Source organism: Raphanus sativus, chromosome 7 (genome assembly GCF_000801105.2).
Source record: "Raphanus sativus cultivar WK10039 chromosome 7, ASM80110v3, whole genome shotgun sequence".
NCBI lineage: Eukaryota > Viridiplantae > Streptophyta > Magnoliopsida > Brassicales > Brassicaceae > Raphanus > Raphanus sativus.
The window spans coordinates 19954285-19974063 of record NC_079517.1 but is presented as its reverse complement, the minus strand read 5'-3'; the positions used below and the strand labels follow the sequence as shown (position 1 = coordinate 19974063).

The following is a 19779-nucleotide window of genomic DNA, read 5'->3' as shown; positions in this document are numbered from 1 at the left end:
GTTTTATACGAAGTCTTCCTATCCGTTGACGTCTTAGGGGTTTTCAGAAATCCCGGAACAGAAAAAGGAGTTTTATTTATAAGGACTCGGAGAGTCGTGAAACACGGATTTCTGGCGACCCGGAGGCTTGGAACTCATCCACGAAGACTAGCCGTCCGACGACCCGAGCGAGCACGGGGCTAGCCGCCCGGCGACCACGGCCAGCACGGGCGCTAGCCGCCGGCGGCCACGGCCAGCACGGGGCTAGCCGCCCGGCGGCCACGGCCAGCACGGGCGCTAGCCGCCGGCGGCCACGGCCAGCACGGGGCTAGCCGCCCGGCGGCCACGGCCAGCACGGGCGCTAGCCGCCGGCGGCCACGGCCAGCACGGGGCTAGCCGCCCGGCGGCCACGGCCGGCACGGGCGCTAGCCGCCGGCGGCCACGGCCAGCACGGGGCTAGCCGCCCGGCGGCCACGGCCAGCACGGGCGCTAGCCGCCGGCGGCCACGGCCATCACGGGGCTAGCCGCCCGGCGGCCACGGCCACGTCCGGTGTTGGCTGCTCGATTCCTTCGGCGCGTTCGTGTTCTTTGCGTTTTTAGTTTTCCGTAGGTTTTTTTCCTTGTGTAGAAAATGTTTCTAGCAGTTGATTTCGAGACGATGAATCTCGAACTTAATTTTTTTCTTAAGGTTTCTCGATTAACAATTAGTCTCTCGAGGTTGCTTTTACATCTTTCATATTTTTCCGAGATTTTCGGACATCGATTTCGTCTTGACCGATTTTGACCCCAACATCGGACATCGATTTCGTCTTGACCGATTTTGACCTCAACAATATTATTGGTGTTATTGTTGAAGAAAAGTTAAAATACAGAAGCTACTATTACTGGACAAAGAAGAATTAACTTAGACCTGCAAATATAAGGGTAAGTAATTAATTTAATCATGAGTAATAGTTTATGCAGTAAATAAGATAAAATTTAAATAATTTTTCCCAGTTATTTTACTTTTTTTAGTATCCTACTCTAAAATAGAATAATTATTTTACTATTTGAAAATATATTTTTCTTACTGATATGATTTAGTAAATTATTTAGGCTTTTAAAACATGCATTAGCTTTCACTAATTTTATTCTAAGTGATTTGTCTCATGTTTTCATTACATGGTTTTACCCTATTTAAAACAATCCTCAATTAATCTCATACTTATGATTTTTTACTTAAATATTTAACATAGACTGATGTCAAAGTTCAGTTCCTTAAAGGAGAGATGGATTACCTATATACCAGGCTATCTCTTTTCTTAAGTGATGTTATTCCTATTCTTAAAATAAAATTTCTATTAGTTTTAATCACATTGTTCAAACAATACATGAAAATATTTATTACCTTAAAAACAGAGGGAACACAGTATGTATTTCCATATGGGACAATATGGTAGATATATACCAAAAACAGATGAAAGAAAATGAAGCATATGGTGAAACAGTGATAATAACAAGTGTTAATCCTAAAACATATTCAGGTTAGGAAATAAAAATATTATACTTACTTTTAAATTAATTATAACAAAATTCTAACAACAAATAAATTATCCATAACATGATTAATAGGATATCTTTAATTAAATACAACCTGAGCTTCAAAAATTTATCAACATGATCCAATAAACACTGTTCAGTCTTTCAAAACAAGGTAAACTTTAAATTAAATAAAGACTAGATTTTTGATCCGTGCGCCCACACGGGTGTATAACATTTATAAATGATCAAACATTTTTTAATGTTTGAACATGTTTTCATTATTTATATTGTGTTTGGATGTTAAGCCAGCTAAAGTGATATACTTTCTTTGACAACAAATTTATTGGACTCATGTAGCAACTCTGCAGAAAAAAAACTCAAGGAATGAACTATACGCAGTTTCTTTTCATCTCGTCCTCTTTCAGGGCAATGAGATAATGTACTAAAACATGACTTGCAACATTTAAACTGGAATTTCTATGACCAAATATATTGTGGCAATTTGTACCTTCACAAAGACATTCCCAAGGGTTTGCATAAAAGTATTCTTCCTTCTTAAGTTTATATGAAATTACTCTTTGATGTGTTGGTGCTCATGTTCTTCTCTCGTGGGCTTCCATGACAGCTATTGCAAACTGATCCCATGTTCTTGTTGTGATATAAGTCTAGTACCTGCAAGAGCCTCTTGCGATCAAACATAATTGTTTTCCTAACCCAAGATACCTGCAAACTCAATATGTTTTTTTCGTAGCACTACTTTGTTGGTTTTCATGAAAATTGAATGGATTCAGTTTTAATATTACATCTTAGGGCCTTCCACTGCTTTTGCCATGTTTCCATCATACATGGGAATAAAAGTGTTGTAATCCACAAACACCATGAAATCTAGAGCAGTCATTTGAGACGTATGGTTCTGAAACTGTTGCAACTCTGCCTACTGCTTAGCATTTCATTACCTATAAGTTTCACATGTGAGAGCAAAAAGAAAAGAAAAATTGCACATATAATAAAAGACGCGACCAACCACTCGTTAGGAAAACCATAACTGGTAGACTGACGATTCGGGAATGCTTCTCTTAGGACAGACAATGTATGCTCGCACCCATAAACCTCACCAACTGCAATGTATATCAACTTTTATTGAATCCTGGTGCTTTTAGAACTGACGCCGCCTCGTTTAGCGTCAGAGGACACAGCCCTTTCGCCTTCCTCTCCTCTGAGACTATCTCCTTCTCTTCCCACCAAGGATATTAGTACCTAATGCCTAATGGACCCATGTATTAACAAACAACAAAAACAACAGCATCAAAGGACGTGTAAAGAGATATCGTCGATCTATTCAAACTCAAAGTCTCGGATATTAGTGTCGAACTATTTCCTCCATTAGATCAGATCAGCGCACATCAAAGAACCAATTTGTGTTCTCATTTTCTGAATTCTGATAATCAAAGTTTCTTTCTTCTTATCACTGCTCTTTCAGATAATGTATTTACTGAAATTGAGGTTCATGTATAGCAAAACCCTAAAAGTAAATTGCAGAGATTTTCACTTCCCATGATTTGAAACCTAATTAGTGAAACCCTAGAAAGAAAACTGACGGATCGAAAGGTATAGCATGAGATGGATTCAGATAGATCTGATACACTTACATGGCCTTGCTTATCGATCAACCGCACCTGACATCCAAATATTTCTTTCACAAAATGATTGAAGAAGCCAAAACACTCATTTGAATCAAAGAAATTGGATGGATTCCGATAAAAACTTTTTTCTTTGTTTATTGCGAAGGAGAAGTACTATTACGTTATCAACACCGAGTCTATCACTTAAAATAAAACAATTGAATTTAGGAGGTTTGGTTTAGTGTTTGTCGGTTTAAGCTAGTTGCATAAGCTGTAATTATTTAGGAAAAATCAGGGTCAATTTAAATTTGTACTTCAGTTTTAATAGATTAGATAGATAGTTAAGTTATTATAACTACAAGGTACCAAAGAAATTACTTAATTGTTTTTACAGAACTCATGCAATACAAGAAAAGGGAGAAAGCAGTTCGAGGAACAAAAATGATACCATTGTCAAAATATTAGACATATTAAATTTCATAGCCGAAGATTTGTTTGAGGTAACAAAATCATTGAATTTATTTAATAATTAAAATTTGCATTAAATTATTATAAACTCAAAACTATATACCTAATATCACAATTATTTTACATAAATAACTAACAGGAAAAAGAATTCACTATTGAGGGGAAATTATTGAAATTAGCTCAAGAAATGGATGAAATTACATATCTCGTAATCATTGTGCTAAAATACTTTTTAAAAAGGTGGGGAACTTATTTGCAGAAAATGCAAGAGGCCAGATATTATTGGCATATTACGGTAACTGAAGGAATTTGGGTTATCAAATTTTTAAAAATAATATTATAATTATTTATTAATACCAATCACATTAAATAGGTATAAGCTTGAAATTATTGTTGAAGATGATTCAGATTCAGCATTATTAACCACATTCAACAAAGATATGACCAGAATAATGGGTAAATCGGCAACAGACTTGATTAACTTTCACGCAAGTGTAATATCTTTAATAATTTTAAAATATATTGTATAAATATGACCTTTTTTTTTTTTTGGAACTGTATAAATATGACCTAATATATAAAATGGCTAACAACCAGGAACAATCATACAATGATTCAAGTGATAATGCAATTATCTCATACTTCTCAGAAAAACTTATAGGGCAAGTTTTCAAATTCAATGTGAAAGTTACATCCTTTAATTATAATTCAAGTTCAGCAGGATTAACAGTTACAGAAATCACTGGCGACCCAATTAATAAAGAAGAGGTATAGTGAATAAATAATATTTTATACATACTAACAGATAATATATTTTATACACAATGTTTAAAAACTTTCTTTTATATTTTTCAGCCTGCAATATTAACTATTACAAAAATGATGCTGGAGGAACAAAACAAATAAATACTTATAAAACAGATAAAACAAAAAAAAAAGAATAGTTAAGACAACAAATAATTCACAACAAATAAAAAAAGACACTTCAAATTCAATGGAAAAAAGAACAAGTTCACTAAAACGACCACAAAGAAAAAAAAGAAAAAAATTATTGAAGACGATTTTCTTACTTAATTTCCTACACTATCAAAGAACTATTTATTTTTACAATTCACTACATAACATTTTGCTTAATTACATAAATATATTTTTTACACACATTTGTTCTATACATATATTAAACAATTTAATTTGTCCAAAAATTAATAAATATTCTAATATATTCTAATAAACTTGGAACAATTAATGATTTACATGATGAAAACATTAAAAACATAAAAACATAAAAAAAAACAAACAAACAAAAAAACACATTTCACGCGCATTTACGCGCAGGGGAGTTCCCTAGTTATATGTAATATCAAAACAATCATTTTTTTGGTTTCTCTCAACCATATTTACTTTAAATCTAGAGAAATTTGGGAAAAGAGAACTAAAAGCTTAAGACCTTGTCCCCTTAGAACAAATTTACTAATACTTGTCCCACTAGAACAAACCATAATGAAAACCCAAATAAGTCCCCTTATATAGTTTTATGAATCGATCAATAAAGTAAAAAAAATGTGATAAATATAATATATCTTTAATATGATATTAACCATAGTAAAAAGTAAAAAAAAAAACAAAATCATTAATCCTGTGTTCTCTCTCCCCCCACTTCTCCGACGGAGTCGAGAAAGGCGATTCCCGTGTTCACCATCATCTCCGGTGGTGCGTCTTCGTTCGCCGGCGAGGATCTCCGTTCCGGCGTGACATCTCTTCTTTCTCCTTCATCCTTTCTCCCTTCTTGGTATTTTTCTCTTTCTCTCCTTGTTTTTCCTCCTTCTCGATGAACTCTAATTTTTTTTTCTCCGACAGCTTAAATCGGACTTGACAAGAACAAATTCAAAGCTTCAATCACCAAATAAGAGCAAGACGGTCTTCTATTTCAATCTCGGTCCCTCTTTCCCCAAAATCGAAGGTTAGGGTTTGAGATCCCCTTTTCGATTTTGATTATTTTTTTCTGATGTGCGTGTGCGTGTATTGGCTATATATTGATGTGCATGTATTGTTCATAGTGAGTATAAAATTGATGGATTTTGAGATTTTATTTCTGCTTCTTATGATCTCTTTGGTCATTCTTGTGTACAATTGAACATGTTAAGTTGATTTATTTACTGCTAGGAGTTTGGTTTTAATTAGTGTTTCAATTCATTGTGAGTGTTAAGTTAAATTTTGAGTTATATGTTGTTTGTGATCGAGTTTGATTGTTCTTTAAAGTTTTATATAGTTCATCAAATGCATCTATATTATGAAAATGTTGAATGTAGTAGAAACTCTAATTGATGCATGATATTGGCTAAGAGAGACTAGGATGAGATGGAGTTATATGTTCGCTATGTACTATGAAGTGTTTGAATTGTTTAAAAAAAAAATCAATTTACGTTCATGCTTGTCATTGTAGTTTGAGGTTGTGTTGATTGTGAGATTGAGTTATATTTTCTTTTCAATCCGGTTTGTATGTAGTTTGAATTTTCAAACCGAGTAGTCAATTTGACAATGTTACCATTACTAACAAGTTGAAGTTTTTTCTTTCAAGTTTTATAGGCATGGCATACCAGTTTCCAAGACGCTTGCTTGCAGAAGGAGCTGAGCCCCAGATTGATAAGATCAACAACACGTGTAGACGTGGAATGCTGGACGATGTGAAGGTTATTTTGAAGGATGAGTATGACGAGGTTTTGAAAGATCCTGTCTTCAGTCCGATTCTGGCAATCATAGAGAACAAGCTCATTTACTCAGGGAGGATCATTCACAGCTTCTTATGCAAGCAGCTCAAGGTTTCGAAGCTTCACGAGTTGTGGTTTCTATTTGCGAGGAGGCCTCTTAGGTTTTCTGCGCAAGAGTTTCATGCTGTGACAGGATTGAAGTTCAAAGAGGAACCCGACATAGACTTCAGTGACTGGAAGGATGATAAGGGGTTTTGGAGCAATGTGCTGAAGAAAAATCGGAAGGTGAACTTAGCTAGTTTGAAGACGCAGCTCCTTAAAGAGTGTAACCAGTGGAGTTATGTGGACAGGCTTAGGCTAGTGTATCTGTGTATTATACATGGATTCCTCCTAGCGAAGGATTCAAGAGTGTCTATCCCTCATGAATACATCCGTTTGGTGATGGATTTTGAGAAGATGAGAATGTATCCTTGGGGTCTGGTCGCGTATGATGAGCTGATTGCATCAATGATGAAAGCAAGGACAGATATACATCTCAAGAAGAGTTACGTGCTGGGTGGATTCTCCTATGCGTTTCAGATATGGGTCATGGAGGCAATCCCAGACATTGGCAGTATGGTGGGTAAGAAGATCAAGAAAAACATGACCAAAGTGAGATGCAGGAATTGGAAAGGAAGTGGGAAAGTTTCCTATGCAGACATCATCAGCCTAGAGTCCCACTTTAATAAGGTAATTTGTTTTTGCTTTTTTATATTCGGTTCAGTAATAAGAGAATTTAACATGATTGTTTGGTTTGTTCTTGACAGGGGAAGCTGTTCCCATTTATCTCTGCTACTGGGAACGATGATGTGTTTGAAATGGACGAGTTCTTTAGGGAAGATGAGAAGAAAGATGAAAGAATCGATCGTATTGTTGCTCTGATCAATGCCAAACAAGATTGGACAGAATTTGTTTGGGAAGTTGAGCCTCTGCCTCCAAATGGGGATCTTTCTGATTCAGAAGAAGATGCAGCGAATGTAGAGGTCGAAGATGCGACAGATACACATGTAGCCGAACCGGGTGTTGTTGCAAAGAGGGGCAAGCGCTTGCTAAACGATCCTGGTGTTGAGGCTCGAAAGAAGCAACTGCTTTGTGAACGGGCAGCTGAACATAACAGTGGTATCTCCAGTGAAGTGAAGAGTTTCATTGAAGGTTTGTTCACCTCTAGTTTCAACTCTTTGAAGGAGGTGGTGCAGACGGAGATCCACCAGCGTTTTGACAAAGTCGAGAAAGAGATGGCTCAACTCAACCAAGTTGTGTCTCACCTTCGGGGTTCTTCAGAGACAGTTGGAAAAGATAGAGCATCTGAGATTCCTTCTCCTTCAGCAACAATGGGGAAAGACAAAGAAAAATCACAAAGTCCATGCCCTTCAATAGCAAATGAGAAAGGCAAAGGCAAGGTTGATGACACTGCGGTTCGTCGTAGCCCTCGGCAAGTCAGAAAGGTAACCAGAAAATGAAGCTTCTGTATTATGTCACTGTCTTTTGTTGTAATATTCTCGTCTCCTAGTTTGCTTTGTAATATCTCAGAATGTCCTCTTTGTTTGCTTTTAAAATCGGCTTGCTGAACTTATGCCTCGATGTGTAATTGACTATTTGTAATGTAATCATCTTGTTTAATTGACTCTTTTTCTATTCTGTCAATGATGACATTGTTTCTTAATTATGTATGCTTGGTTTTATTAACAGGGGCCTGAAACTGAAGATTTGATGGATTTTTTGAAGAATTTATCTCAACCATCTACCACCCGTGGGGAACCTTCATCGAAAAGTGACGAGATGGGGACCCAAGATGATTTAGAAGCTGCCATGGGAAACCTTTCTCAAGCATCATATGTTCAAGGTTTTGATCCCTCTCAAAAAACACCATCGGTTACTCCATTACGGACAGTTAAGCCTGCCGGTTGGACAACACCCACTCTCAAAGATATGGAATTACCGGAGGACTGTGTGAACGACGAGGACTACTCGTTAGTGTTTGTCCCTGAGGATTCATGGGCTAAACTGATTGAGTGGTGCTCAAATTCGAAGCAGTAAGTCTTTGGCGTCCCTTTATGTTTAAATTCAACAGCTTTTTAACTGAGTTTTGCATCGCAGGCAACTTAGAGTTGGACCTTCTATTTACACAAGGGAGTTAGCAGAACGTATAATTGGACCTGATGTGTGGCTAAAGAATTATGTAAGTTACTCTATTAAACAAGTTGATGCCATTTTGGGACCAACACACCAACTTACTCTGTTTGTATCTACCTTTTCAGGAAATTGATGCTATGCTGTACCTATTTCGCGAGAAGACTTCTTTGAGACGATGGAACATATCCAAAGTAGCCTTCATGAGCTGTCTCTTCAGTAACCAAATGAAGAATTCTTACAAAGTAATCAAGAACGACATAAAAACTTTCAAGGTGGAAGGACTGCTCCACAATTACGGAATAGGTGAACTTCCTGCTGACGGACGAACAGGACTAATGTGGGATCTTGATGTGGACCGGATGTATGTGCCTCTTCTTGTGTACGGTAACCACTGGATCTCTATGTGCGTCGACTTTGTTAATCGTTCAATATTGGTCTTCGACTATGCGGGAATGAAACACAACAGGGAGTTAGAGCCATTTTCCCATCTCATCCCGAGAATTGTCAAAGCTGTGCAGTCTTCAAACAAGAAGGGACTTGTTGTCAAGCCATATGCTGTCACTTACGCTCCAATGCCTTTCCTAAACAAGAGTAGCAGCGACTGTGGTGTATATGCATTGAAGCACATTGAGGCACATCTTCTAGGCTTGGACTTAAGCTTGGTGAACGACGACAACATTCGGGAAGCTCGACAGAAGATTGCTTATGACCTATGGGAAGCAGCTAATGATCATGTGCTCTTAACGCGGATGGCACTGTTCTGTCCTCCGAAGCCTACCACACGGTCTTCGGTTACCATTTTATGATTTTATTTCTGTTATGACTTGTCTAACAAGTGTATATGTGAATCTCTTCTTTGACTCTTATTTGACTGTAAACTCTATTATTTAGCATTGTTTATGAATCTCTTCTTTGACTCTTATTTTGGTTCTGAAAATATTAGGAAAATTTGGAACAAACTAATACAATTAGGAACGATTGATCCACTGCTTAGTGTAGGATAAAAATTCTTGAAAAATAAACGTAGAAGGGGAGAATCGAATACATGACCTTGGTACTTCTAACTACAACGTCAACCACTGCACTACTTCAAATTATTGTTAATAACGTCTTATTACAAACTTACATAAAGGAGGCACGTAAGTATTAAGCCAACCCCTATCTATACCCTAAATGAATATTAACAAGGCAAACCCTAACTATACCCTAAATGAATTAACTAAGCCATACAACATATCAACTCCTAACTATACCCTAAGTCAAACTAAGCTGAGCTATACACGATCAAACCTAAAAATGCTATGAATCTCAGTAATCAGTACAAATACAGAACTTAGTAATCAAAACACATAAAAGTTTACCCTAAACACCCGACCTGATGAAAACCCTACTTTGCCCTAAAAATAAACTTATATAAACACAATCCTCGGAAATCCTACTACCTTTCCTCGTGTATTTCTCATCTCTGTTTTTTCTCCTTCTCAAAACTCCGATCATGAATAACAATGGAGGGATTCCTTCCACATGCTGGTGTGGGAAGGGGATTGTTACTTTTGTTTCTAAAATAGAGGAGAACTCATACAGAAGATTCTTCCGATGTGAGATAGGTTTAAAGGTAATCCTGAAAAGTTTTGATTTTTTATTTTCTTTCTTGCAATTCAGATGTGAGATTGGTAAACGTTTTCTTTTTTTTTTTCGATTCAGAGAAAAAAAGAAAATCATCTTTTTAAGTGGGTCGACGAGGCTCTGATTGATGAGATTCAAAGGATGAATGAGCAGCAGTCGAGAATGGCTGAAGAAATTGAAAATCTGAGAAGTTCCTTGAAAAAAACAGTGGAGGAAGAAGTTATGAAGCATAAGAATTCGGGACATGTAGGATGTGTAGGAACTGTTCTCAGTCTTCTATGTCTCTGTTCTAAATCAGATTGATGTTGTTATGGTTTTCTGACTCTAGTAACATTGTCAAAGATCGAATCAATTTGATATTCACTTTTATTTTCTATTTATCGATCAAATCTTAATACTAACTTAAGACTTCTCTTCATAGTCAAATTACTTGCATAAAACGAAATTGCATCGAGTTCAACATGAAACAAAGATAATAAAAGACATAACTCTGAAACATAACTTGCATAGACGAAATTGCTTGAATCCTATATTGCTCTATCACATGTCGATCTGTTGTGACCTACACCACCACATCGACTGCATTTGCGACTTTTAGAGCGTTAAGTTCCTTGTGATGACCGGATCTTGTCTTCAACTGTCTCGTATCTTCGTTTCTTTCTCCGACCAGCAGCTCTTCTAGTCTCTGGAGGAAGGACTTCCGCTTGCTGTACGTGAGGTGGGACAATCCATGCATCTTTAGGGACACTAATAGGGTTTATGCTTTCCGCATAAATCGATCTCCATGAAGCTGTGGTGTACATGTCGTCAGTGAGTGTGTGTGCTCTTATCCCTACACTAAAAGCTGCTTTGATGGCGTGTCTGCAGGGGATTTTCATCAGATCGAATTTCCCACATGAACATGTGCGTCTGACCAAGTCGACCATACATTCAAAAGTGTCACCTTGAACCAAAAACCTGTCATCACTAACTGGGAAAACCTGAAACTTCTTACCCTTTTCAATCCTTCGATCAATCTTCTTTTCCACAGCAATGGTCAGTGGTTTTGTATGCTTAGAACTTTTAGTTCTACGTTTGAAAAACCATCGAGTCATCATCTCCCTTATGCTTTCCAACAAAGGTATAACTGGAAACTCTCTAGGCGACCGCAACGCATAATTTATTGATTCAGCAGGGTTAGTGGTCCTAACATTGTACCTGTAACCCGGAAATTGACAACGAGCCCACTTTTGCACATCAGCGTCTACCAGATATTTTCCAATTGCAGGACTTATTGAGTAAATAGCAGTGAAAATCTTCTTAAAATCAGCAACTCGGTAAGCTTTAGAAGCCTTTGCAACCAAACCAGCGACACCTTTCCCCTTGTAATAGGTAACAACATTGTTCAGCAAGTTGTGAATGCAAATTCCATGATGAGAATGCGGATACACTTTCGCAAGAGCTTTAGCGATAGAGGTATTCCTGTCAGACACAAAAGCTAAACTCTCATCATCATCAATAACAACATTAAGTTGTCTCATAAACCATTCCCAAGCGCGGTCATTCTCTGAGTCGACAACTCCAAATGCAATAGGATATAGGTTCGAGTTTCCATCTAAAGCAGTAGCAACCAGTAATACTCCTTTGTATTTACTCTTCAAAAAGGTCCCATCGACAACAATAACTCTCCGAAGGGCAGCTTGAAAACCGCGAATAGACTGACCATATGAGATGAAGAGGAATCTGAATCTCCCGTTGGTGTCAGTTTCATAAAATGTGTGTGATCCTGGATTTGCTTCCTTCATCATGTGCAAGTATTTAGGAATTTTTCCATAAACTTCCTCCGGAATGCCTCTCACAACATTCACTGCATACTCTCGTGCTTCCCATGCTAAAGGATAGGATATCTCAACTCCATGATCATTACGCATTAACTGGATGATATCATTAGGTTTTGGCCCTTCCTTCACACTTTCATACTTGTGCATAATGAGAGTGCCAACTGTTTTTGATGAAGCTGTCCGAACAGAATGGTTCCTTGATGACGGAGCACAAGTGTGATCAGGTACATACTTTTTGATAATAAAATATGAAGAACCCGTTAAACCCTCTGCACGCACACGCCAGGTGCAATCATCGTCCGCGCAACGAACGTACCAAATTTTTTTATCCGATTTCACAAGCTTGTAGTCGAAATTATGTTTCATTGCACATATCTCCATTGTTGCCTTCAAAGCTGTTTTGCTAGAAAAATGTTGATCCTTTTTCACAACATCTACCAGAGAAAAACGGACATACTTTCCAGTGATCATATCTATCGCATGCTCGTTATCATCATCACTTTCATCTTCTTCAGGCTTGGTTTGATAATCAATAACAGCATCTGGAAGTTCATACGACATAGCCTCTTCTTCTCTGTTAGGCGACTCAGCAGCTTCTTCATTCATGTTAGATCCGACCTTAGATCGAATACACACACATAATCTCCTTGAAGCTTGGTTCTTCACATATGAAAGAAAGTTTTTCAGTTGCCGATCAGTGGTGATGAAAACCGGTGGTGAGTCGTTGCTACTCACCAAATCAGAAGGTAAGTAGCTCAGCTCGATATTGACCATGTTTAAATCGACTCCAAACTCCTCACAAACCATAACTCCAAGGTACTCAACAGTTTTGCTTGTGTCCAAAGTAAGTAATCTACCTCCATTTTTTTCATCAATATGAAATTTCCAACCGTTTCTTCCCGATGATTTCCAAAAACCAGAATAGACATAGATTTGCATTTTTGAAGATTTGATTGCCAAAAGTTTAGAAGAACTATGAAAAGGAGAAGAAGGAACACGTTTTTTCTAAACAGTGGTTGGTAACGATGAACTGAAAATTAGGGAACATAATTTTAAAAAAGGAAATAAAAAAGATTTAATAGATTTAGGTAATATTTTGTGACACTTATTTCCTAGATTTTAGGATTTGGTTACGAATCCGGTAGAAGGTACGTTCTACAACTGGTAGAATATGGATGAATAGGTAGATAGTCAATACCGAGACAGTAGACAAATGAGAACTTAGAAGAAAGAATATTCTTCGAAGGAAGACATAAGAACATTTATTAGGGCTTACGATCTACCAGTTATTCAGACAAGTGTATAGAATATAGATTAAGTACTCTGCCTATGTAGATTTATATGTTTTTGGTGTATTTCGCAGTCTACAACTTGTAGATCATTGTAGTTGTAGTAGATTGCATAATCTGAAACGCCGTAGATAGTAAATCTGATATATTTACACTTTTAGATCATTTTGCAAATTGTTATTCCAAATATTTTTTTATAAAAATTTTATTTTTTATATATACACATACTTGAGTACTTCATGTTTCATATTTTTCTTTACTTTTTGGCTTTCTAAATTAATTTATATGAATTTCTATAACTTTGAAGGGTAGTAGTAGTCCAAAAGTAGAAAAAATTGATTTTGTTCTAAGGGGACAAAGACATAGCTTTTTAGTTCTCTTTTTCCGAATTTCCCTTAAATCTACAATAATCATGTCAGTGTTTACTCAAACTGGTATGGGATTTCTCATTATTTTTCAATTGTGAATTTTTTTACGACTGCGTTATACATTGCCGGAATAAGAATGTTTGATTATTATCAACCAGGGGAGGATCCACGCTCTAATGAGGTGGGGCATGTGCCACAGGCTCAATGAAAAAAAATTCTACATGTTCAATTACAAATTGTCAGCTCAGTTGGTTAAAATAGTCTTTAGTGCCCCATGTGTTCTTAAATTCAAACCGTGAATTTTTTTCTCTTTTCAGATTCTTTTATTATATTTTACTATCTAAACTATTAAAACTGAAGTACAATTAAGAATTAACCCTAACTTCTAAACTATTAAAATTGAAGTACAATTAAATTAACTCTAACTTTTCCTTAATATTTACAATAGCATGCCATTGACCTTAAATATCTATCCTTTTAAAACATTACTAAACCATCCTAATTAATATATGTGACAGACTTAACGGTATTAAATCTGTTCCATAACAGCTCCTATATTTACTCAATCACGTCAACTTATATTACGATATCAATCTTTACTTAACACCTTCTATTTTTAAGCTATCTCATTTCCTAATATGATATCAATTTTTTTATTAATTCTAATTTTCTTTATAACCAATATATTCCACGTACCTATTTATATTGAACAAGCGGTATATGGAAGTATCAGTTATACAAATATTCATTTTATTATAACACAAACCCAACGTATAATGCCACAAACCCAAAATCAAATCAAAATAATAATTTAAAATGGATGTATATCAAAAATTGATTATATATATATATATTCCAATACTATTATTAAAAATGTTTTTAATATATATAAAAAAATACAATACAAAGTCAAATTTCGTATTATATTTCACATTAATTTTAAAAATATAATATATGTGATTATGTATATGATAGTATGTGTAAATACTATTAATTATATGTTTGTTGTGTTTTTATAGGAAAAAGTAGATTGTGAATTAGGGGTTGGCGTTTGAGGTACCCATTCAGGTTCGGTTTGGGTCTATTTGGGTTTCGGATTTCCAGAGTCAAAGATTTTAGTCTCATTCGGATATTTCTAAATTTTGGTTTGGATTCGATTCAGATCTTTACGGGTTTGTTCGGATAACTCATTTAAATTATTTTTTAAAATTCATTATACACTTTAAATTTCTGAAAATATATAAACAAAATAATATATTACATATAAATTTGAATAACATATATCAGAATACCTGAACTTAACACATAAATTGGTTTGATTTAAATATTCGGTTAGTGAATTAATAATTATTTTAAGTATTTTGGTGATTTGAGTATATTTTAATTATTTTAGATATTAAAATTTGACTATTTATATATATTTTAAATTATTTAAACTAACTTATAACTACCATATATATTCTGGATGTTTTTATATACACTAAATCTAAGAAAATAATATATATATATAAGTATATAAATCCATTTTGAATACATCATGTATATGAAATACTTCGGTTTGGATCGGATTCGGTTTCAGTAATCTAAATATCAAAATTTTGATATTTAATCAATTTCGGTCCGGGTTTTGTATTTCTTTTTAGATCGGGATCGGTTCAATTTTTTGATTCAGATTTTTTTCCCAACTCTAATATTGACATGAAAACAACATTTTTATAAAAATATACACCCGCACGGGCATGCGGATCAAAATCTAGTTTTAGTTATTTTTCCATAAAACAAATTATCATTTTTTCTTTAGTTCTCTACTACCTAATAGAAAATTTTTATTTTCTTCCTTTTCTTTAGTATTAGTTTTATTTTTCAAAATAATGTTACTTTATTTAAGTTTTACTTTAAATATTACTGTTACCAAGTTTTTATTTTCCAATATTTAAATTAAAAATAACTAAAATGAATATTTTTTCATAATAAAGTCATATATAAGTTATATATAATATAAACTTTAGTGATATTAAATATTTAACATTATAAAAAGTTATCTTTTTATTTGACTCAAAAATAAAAATAAAATTTAAAAGTGTAAAGTATTTTTTATAATATAACATAACATAAAATTTTAATAAATAATTTAACTAATATATATTATTTTAATTTGACCAGAATCTATTATTTTAATATATATACTAGATTTTGACCCGCACACCCGTGCGGGTATACTATGTATATATATTTAACTAATACGAAAATATGTTCAAATCTATTTTTTTACAATGTGAAATTTTATATTACATAATTTTTATATTACATAATTTTATGATAATGTTGTTCTATTTTGACAGTGTTAATATATAAATGTTTATATTTTTATTAATAATATAATATTAGGGTTTGTAAGGTTTAATATTTTTTCAGAAGTGTAAAACTTTTGTTGGTAGACATTTTCTTAACGTGACTTTAATGGTGGATTCTGTTGTAGAAGGAAGTAATAGGTAAGCAATATATATATACTGTTTGATTAAAGTTTCAAAAAAATATATTTCTTGATTGTTAGGCTTAATATAATTAAGAATATTACTTTTTGTAAGAATAATCCATTGTCATATAACATAAACGTAATCAGATCAGGAAGGATATATTTTTTTGGTGATTTAACACTTAATTAAGTTTTTAATATTTATAGTTTGCTTGATTGTAGGCATGCTTCAGTTTAGAGTACTCTTTTTCAATATTAATCGATTGTCATATAACAAAAAGATAATCTAGTTAGGAAGTTTAGATTTTTTGGTGGATGTCGATTGTTACTTATAGAATTTTCTTATTAATATGATAAATCAGCTATGCATTAATTTGGTTAGATATTTTGTTATTAATGTAGTGGCATATTTTGTAATTATTAGGGTGATAAAAGGGTTAATTCTAAAATGTATTTCAGTTTTAATAGTTTAGATTTATGATAAAACTTTACAAAATATATTATGCCCCATATTAAATTATTTTCTAGGTCCGCTCCTGTTATCAACAATCATTTTATTTTCTATGGCAAATGATTTATAGGTGACATACTCTCAAATTTAATTTAGGACGTTGATGAATCCACTTCCATTCATTCCACTTGATCTCTTAAAGGTAATAGTGTTTGTTATAACGTTGATAGATCTGGAGACTGGAGCATGCTTGTAGAATCTGAATCTGGACAAGTGTCATTGGGAAAGTAAACTAAACTAATTAGTGTTTGTTTCGGTAAAGCGCAAAATATTGAAAGGCAGTTGTATATACGAAGAGGCAAAGGGAACATAATCACTATATAAAGAAAGAAAATGACAAAGATTATTCAAACACAAAATCAGAAGAAATACTTGAAAAGCAACAAAGAGATGAATTTGAGACTATACTTAAAAGAGTTCGAAAGAAATTTCGACATGGAGAAAGCGGTATGTAACCATGGCTTCTTCATGATGGCTCCAAACGTGTGGGACCCCAAATCTAAGTCACTAACTCGACCTTTGACCCTTTCAAATTCCACTTCTGTCAGTGTGACAATCTCTCACCCTCGCACTCTCTCTTTTCTTGTGATCCAAGTTCACGGCATCAACAATGTCTCAAGGGTCGACGAAGAACTCATCTTGAAACAAGTGGGACGGATGCTGAGAATATCAACTGAGGACGATCGTGACGTGACCGAGTTCCAACAACTTCACGAGGATGCAAAGAAGAATGGTTTCGGTCGAATTTTCCGATCCCCCTTTCTCTTTGAAGATATGGTGAAATCCATCTTGTTGTGTAACACGACTTGGGAGAGGACACTAGGTATGGCTTCTAGCCTCTGCGTATTGCAATCTAAGCTAGCTGACGGAACAGTTAGGCCTAGTAGTCAAAATAATAAAAAAAGGAAACGAGTACTCAAAGAAACAAAGGAAAGTTCCAAGAAAGAAGCAGGAGGAAACTTCCCTAGTGCAAAGGAAATAGCTAGCCTTGACAAAGAGTTGATAAACAAGCACTGTAAACTCGGGTACAGAGCAAATTGGATCGTTAAATTAGCAAAGATGGTCGAAAGCGGGAAACTGAATCTTGAAGAGATGGAAAGGAGAGATATGACAGCAAAACAAGTGTCTGAGAAACTGAAAAAGTTGTCAGGCTTTGGGGCTTTTGTAACTGCAACAGTGCTTATGTGTATTGGTTATTACCATCTTGTTCCATCTGATACCGAGACCCTAAGACTCTTCCGAGAGGTATATTATCTTTATATATAAAAATCTTAATTGAACAATATTCTTAGTTCCGTTTATATTTCATTGATTAATCTAATCTAATCTAATCTAATCTAATGTTGTGTTTGGAGGCGCATGGAAATGTAGAATGTTCGAAAGAGACGCTAGAGACAGCAGCACAATCATTTTACGACAGATTCTCTCCATTCCAGTGTTTAGCCTACTGGTTCGCTTCTAGTATTTTGAAATTTTTAAAGCATATTCAGTTTTTTTATATTTATATATATGTTTCTTTTTACACTATACATAGGTTTGATCTTATCCAAAACTACGAAACAAAACTTGGCAAGCTTAGCGAGTTGAGTCAGCTTGACTACAAGAGTGTTAGCGGATGCTCTCACATGAAGCAACTCAAGGGAGACTAGATGAATATCTATCTCTCTCTCTAAATGAAACTCGTTTTCTTTTTTTTTTTTCCATCAGAATTTTATTATTAAAAGAGGTGGGGACTAAGCCCAAACACCCAGACCAAAGCCCAATGACTTACAACCCGAAGCCCAAACAAACAGGGTGACATAAGAGCATACAAGGCCCAAAGCCCATCAAACTAAAACCCTAGAAACAAAACGACACGCCGAGATGCCGTCGCTTTGATTCGGCCGTCTCACCGACACCACATGTACTCGTCTGCTTCAACGCCACTGCCGGGAGATACTACGTCGGAACTAGAGCGCTTCTCACCGGCTACCATAGGAGCATGCCTCACCGTGACAAACCGGGGCCCATGACCTCCACACCCAAAACACCGTACCCACTTTTCCTTTGAGTGTTAATAGCATCGGAAAGATCGATCGCCGAACGAAATCTCGTCCACCACTTGTAGAGCACACACTCAAAAGACAAAGCCCACGCACGTAAATCACCATCTCACTTCGTACAACACTCTCTTACATCGATGAGAGCTCAGCCCCGAAACATCAATCGAGACCACCAGAACATAAGAGAAACAAACCCTACCGTTGATCGGAAACAAACCCGCCGCCAGAACAAGGCAAAGAACGCCTTCACCCTTTGGATCCCAGGCCGGCGTCGATGGAGCTGTAAAAGCCTCCACCTCCCGGAGATAGCCGGCGGCGTGGAGCTTAGGACGCCTCCACCCCCGGAAGCTTAAACGGCGACGGCGGAAATCACGGAGCCTCCGCCTCCCGTAACATATCTTCACACAATCGATGGCCGTCACACTACACCGCCGTCCTGTTTTCTCACCGCGAATTCAGAGAGATGATTTGCGTCCGTTCAAACCTCGCGCGCGAGCTCTTCTCGGAACAAAACCCTAGCCCCAGATCCGCAAGTATATCGAAAATGGACAGCAAATCGACGCTCACCGTAACACAACTAAACTCAACAGACAAAGGATGGAGTCACCGGCGCCGGCACGCGCACGGACGCGCCGCCGGACGTCGGGACTTCTTCAACGCAACTCGTTTTCTTTTTATGTTTTATTTTCTTCTTTTGAATTTTTGGCTTTTTGTGTTCTACATTACAGCTTTTTAACATTTCATTTTCATGATCTGAGAATTAAATATGGGAGAAAGACTCTGAGAATTAAATATGGGAGAAAAGGACTAAACCAAAATCTGAAACTGAATAGACAGAAACCAAAATCTAGTAAAATATTAATTACCCTTAAATTAAACATGTTTAAACTCCTAATTTGAAATTTAAAGTTTTTGAAAATCTTACAAAAATGAAGATTGCTAATATAAAGTCATTTCAACAAAAGTATAAACTAAAATCTATAAAATGGAACAAATAAATTCATAGTTTTGGATATTCATTTTTAGGTAGGTATAAATCAATTTTATCGGGTTGGATCAATTTGTATCGGTTATTTTTGGGTCCTAGTCTATTAAGGTCGGTTCTTATCGTTTTCGATTATTTCGGCCATAGAAACATTGGATCCAATTAAGTACTTATAAATTTTCAGTCCAGTTT

At 35.6% G+C, this 19779-nt stretch overlaps 4 protein-coding genes and 1 long non-coding RNA gene across 6 annotated transcripts; 3 read left to right on the top strand and 2 right to left on the bottom strand.

Moving 5' to 3' along the window:
• Positions 1-1867: 1867 nt before the first annotated feature.
• Positions 1868-3349, bottom strand: LOC130497641 (uncharacterized). 2 transcript variants are annotated; one of them, XR_008936638.1, is made up of 3 exons: positions 3150-3349; positions 2304-2764; positions 1868-2223 (listed from the first exon to the last, which is right to left on the bottom strand). It is a non-coding gene; the product is annotated as an uncharacterized LOC130497641 (long non-coding RNA). The 2 variants fall into 2 exon arrangements; XR_008936637.1 differs by having other exon boundaries at positions 1868-2172; positions 3150-3347.
• A 2829-nt stretch (positions 3350-6178) lies between these two features.
• LOC108816324 (uncharacterized) lies at positions 6179-7996 on the top strand. The gene is made up of 2 exons (XM_056991258.1): positions 6179-7027; positions 7105-7996. Exons 1-2 carry the CDS (start codon positions 6179-6181, stop codon positions 7795-7797), a joined length of 1542 nt encoding a protein of 513 aa, XP_056847238.1. The 3' UTR covers positions 7798-7996.
• Positions 7997-8101: 105 nt separating this feature from the next.
• On the top strand, positions 8102-9392 carry LOC108831163 (uncharacterized). Its single transcript, XM_018604725.2, has 3 exons — positions 8102-8370; positions 8435-8516; positions 8596-9392. Exons 1-3 carry the CDS (start codon positions 8117-8119, stop codon positions 9274-9276), a joined length of 1017 nt encoding a protein of 338 aa, XP_018460227.2. The 5' UTR covers positions 8102-8116; the 3' UTR covers positions 9277-9392.
• Positions 9393-10698: 1306 nt separating this feature from the next.
• Positions 10699-12855, bottom strand: LOC108831162 (uncharacterized). The gene has a single exon (XM_018604724.1). The coding sequence runs from the start codon at positions 12853-12855 to the stop codon at positions 10699-10701; it is 2157 nt and encodes a 718-aa protein (XP_018460226.1).
• Positions 12856-16995: 4140 nt separating this feature from the next.
• Positions 16996-18209, top strand: LOC130498074 (uncharacterized). Its single transcript, XM_056991419.1, has 3 exons — positions 16996-17805; positions 17916-18010; positions 18095-18209. Exons 1-3 carry the CDS (start codon positions 16996-16998, stop codon positions 18207-18209), a joined length of 1020 nt encoding a protein of 339 aa, XP_056847399.1.
• Positions 18210-19779: the final 1570 nt, after the last annotated feature.

Coding starts and splice junctions, on each gene's coding strand:
- LOC108816324 (XM_056991258.1), top strand. CDS start 6,179: ATGGCATACCAGTTTCCAAGACGCTTGCTTGCAGAAGGAGCTGAGCCC. Junction 7,028..7,104: donor TAGAGTCCCACTTTAATAAG/GTAATTTGTTTT, acceptor TGTTCTTGACAG/GGGAAGCTGTTCCCATTTAT.
- LOC108831163 (XM_018604725.2), top strand. CDS start 8,117: ATGGGGACCCAAGATGATTTAGAAGCTGCCATGGGAAACCTTTCTCAA. Junction 8,371..8,434: donor TGGTGCTCAAATTCGAAGCA/GTAAGTCTTTGG, acceptor TTTGCATCGCAG/GCAACTTAGAGTTGGACCTT. Junction 8,517..8,595: donor ATGTGTGGCTAAAGAATTAT/GTAAGTTACTCT, acceptor CTACCTTTTCAG/GAAATTGATGCTATGCTGTA.
- LOC108831162 (XM_018604724.1), bottom strand. CDS start 12,855: ATGCAAATCTATGTCTATTCTGGTTTTTGGAAATCATCGGGAAGAAAC.
- LOC130498074 (XM_056991419.1), top strand. CDS start 16,996: ATGGAGAAAGCGGTATGTAACCATGGCTTCTTCATGATGGCTCCAAAC. Junction 17,806..17,915: donor CCCTAAGACTCTTCCGAGAG/GTATATTATCTT, acceptor TTGTGTTTGGAG/GCGCATGGAAATGTAGAATG. Junction 18,011..18,094: donor TTCCAGTGTTTAGCCTACTG/GTTCGCTTCTAG, acceptor CACTATACATAG/GTTTGATCTTATCCAAAACT.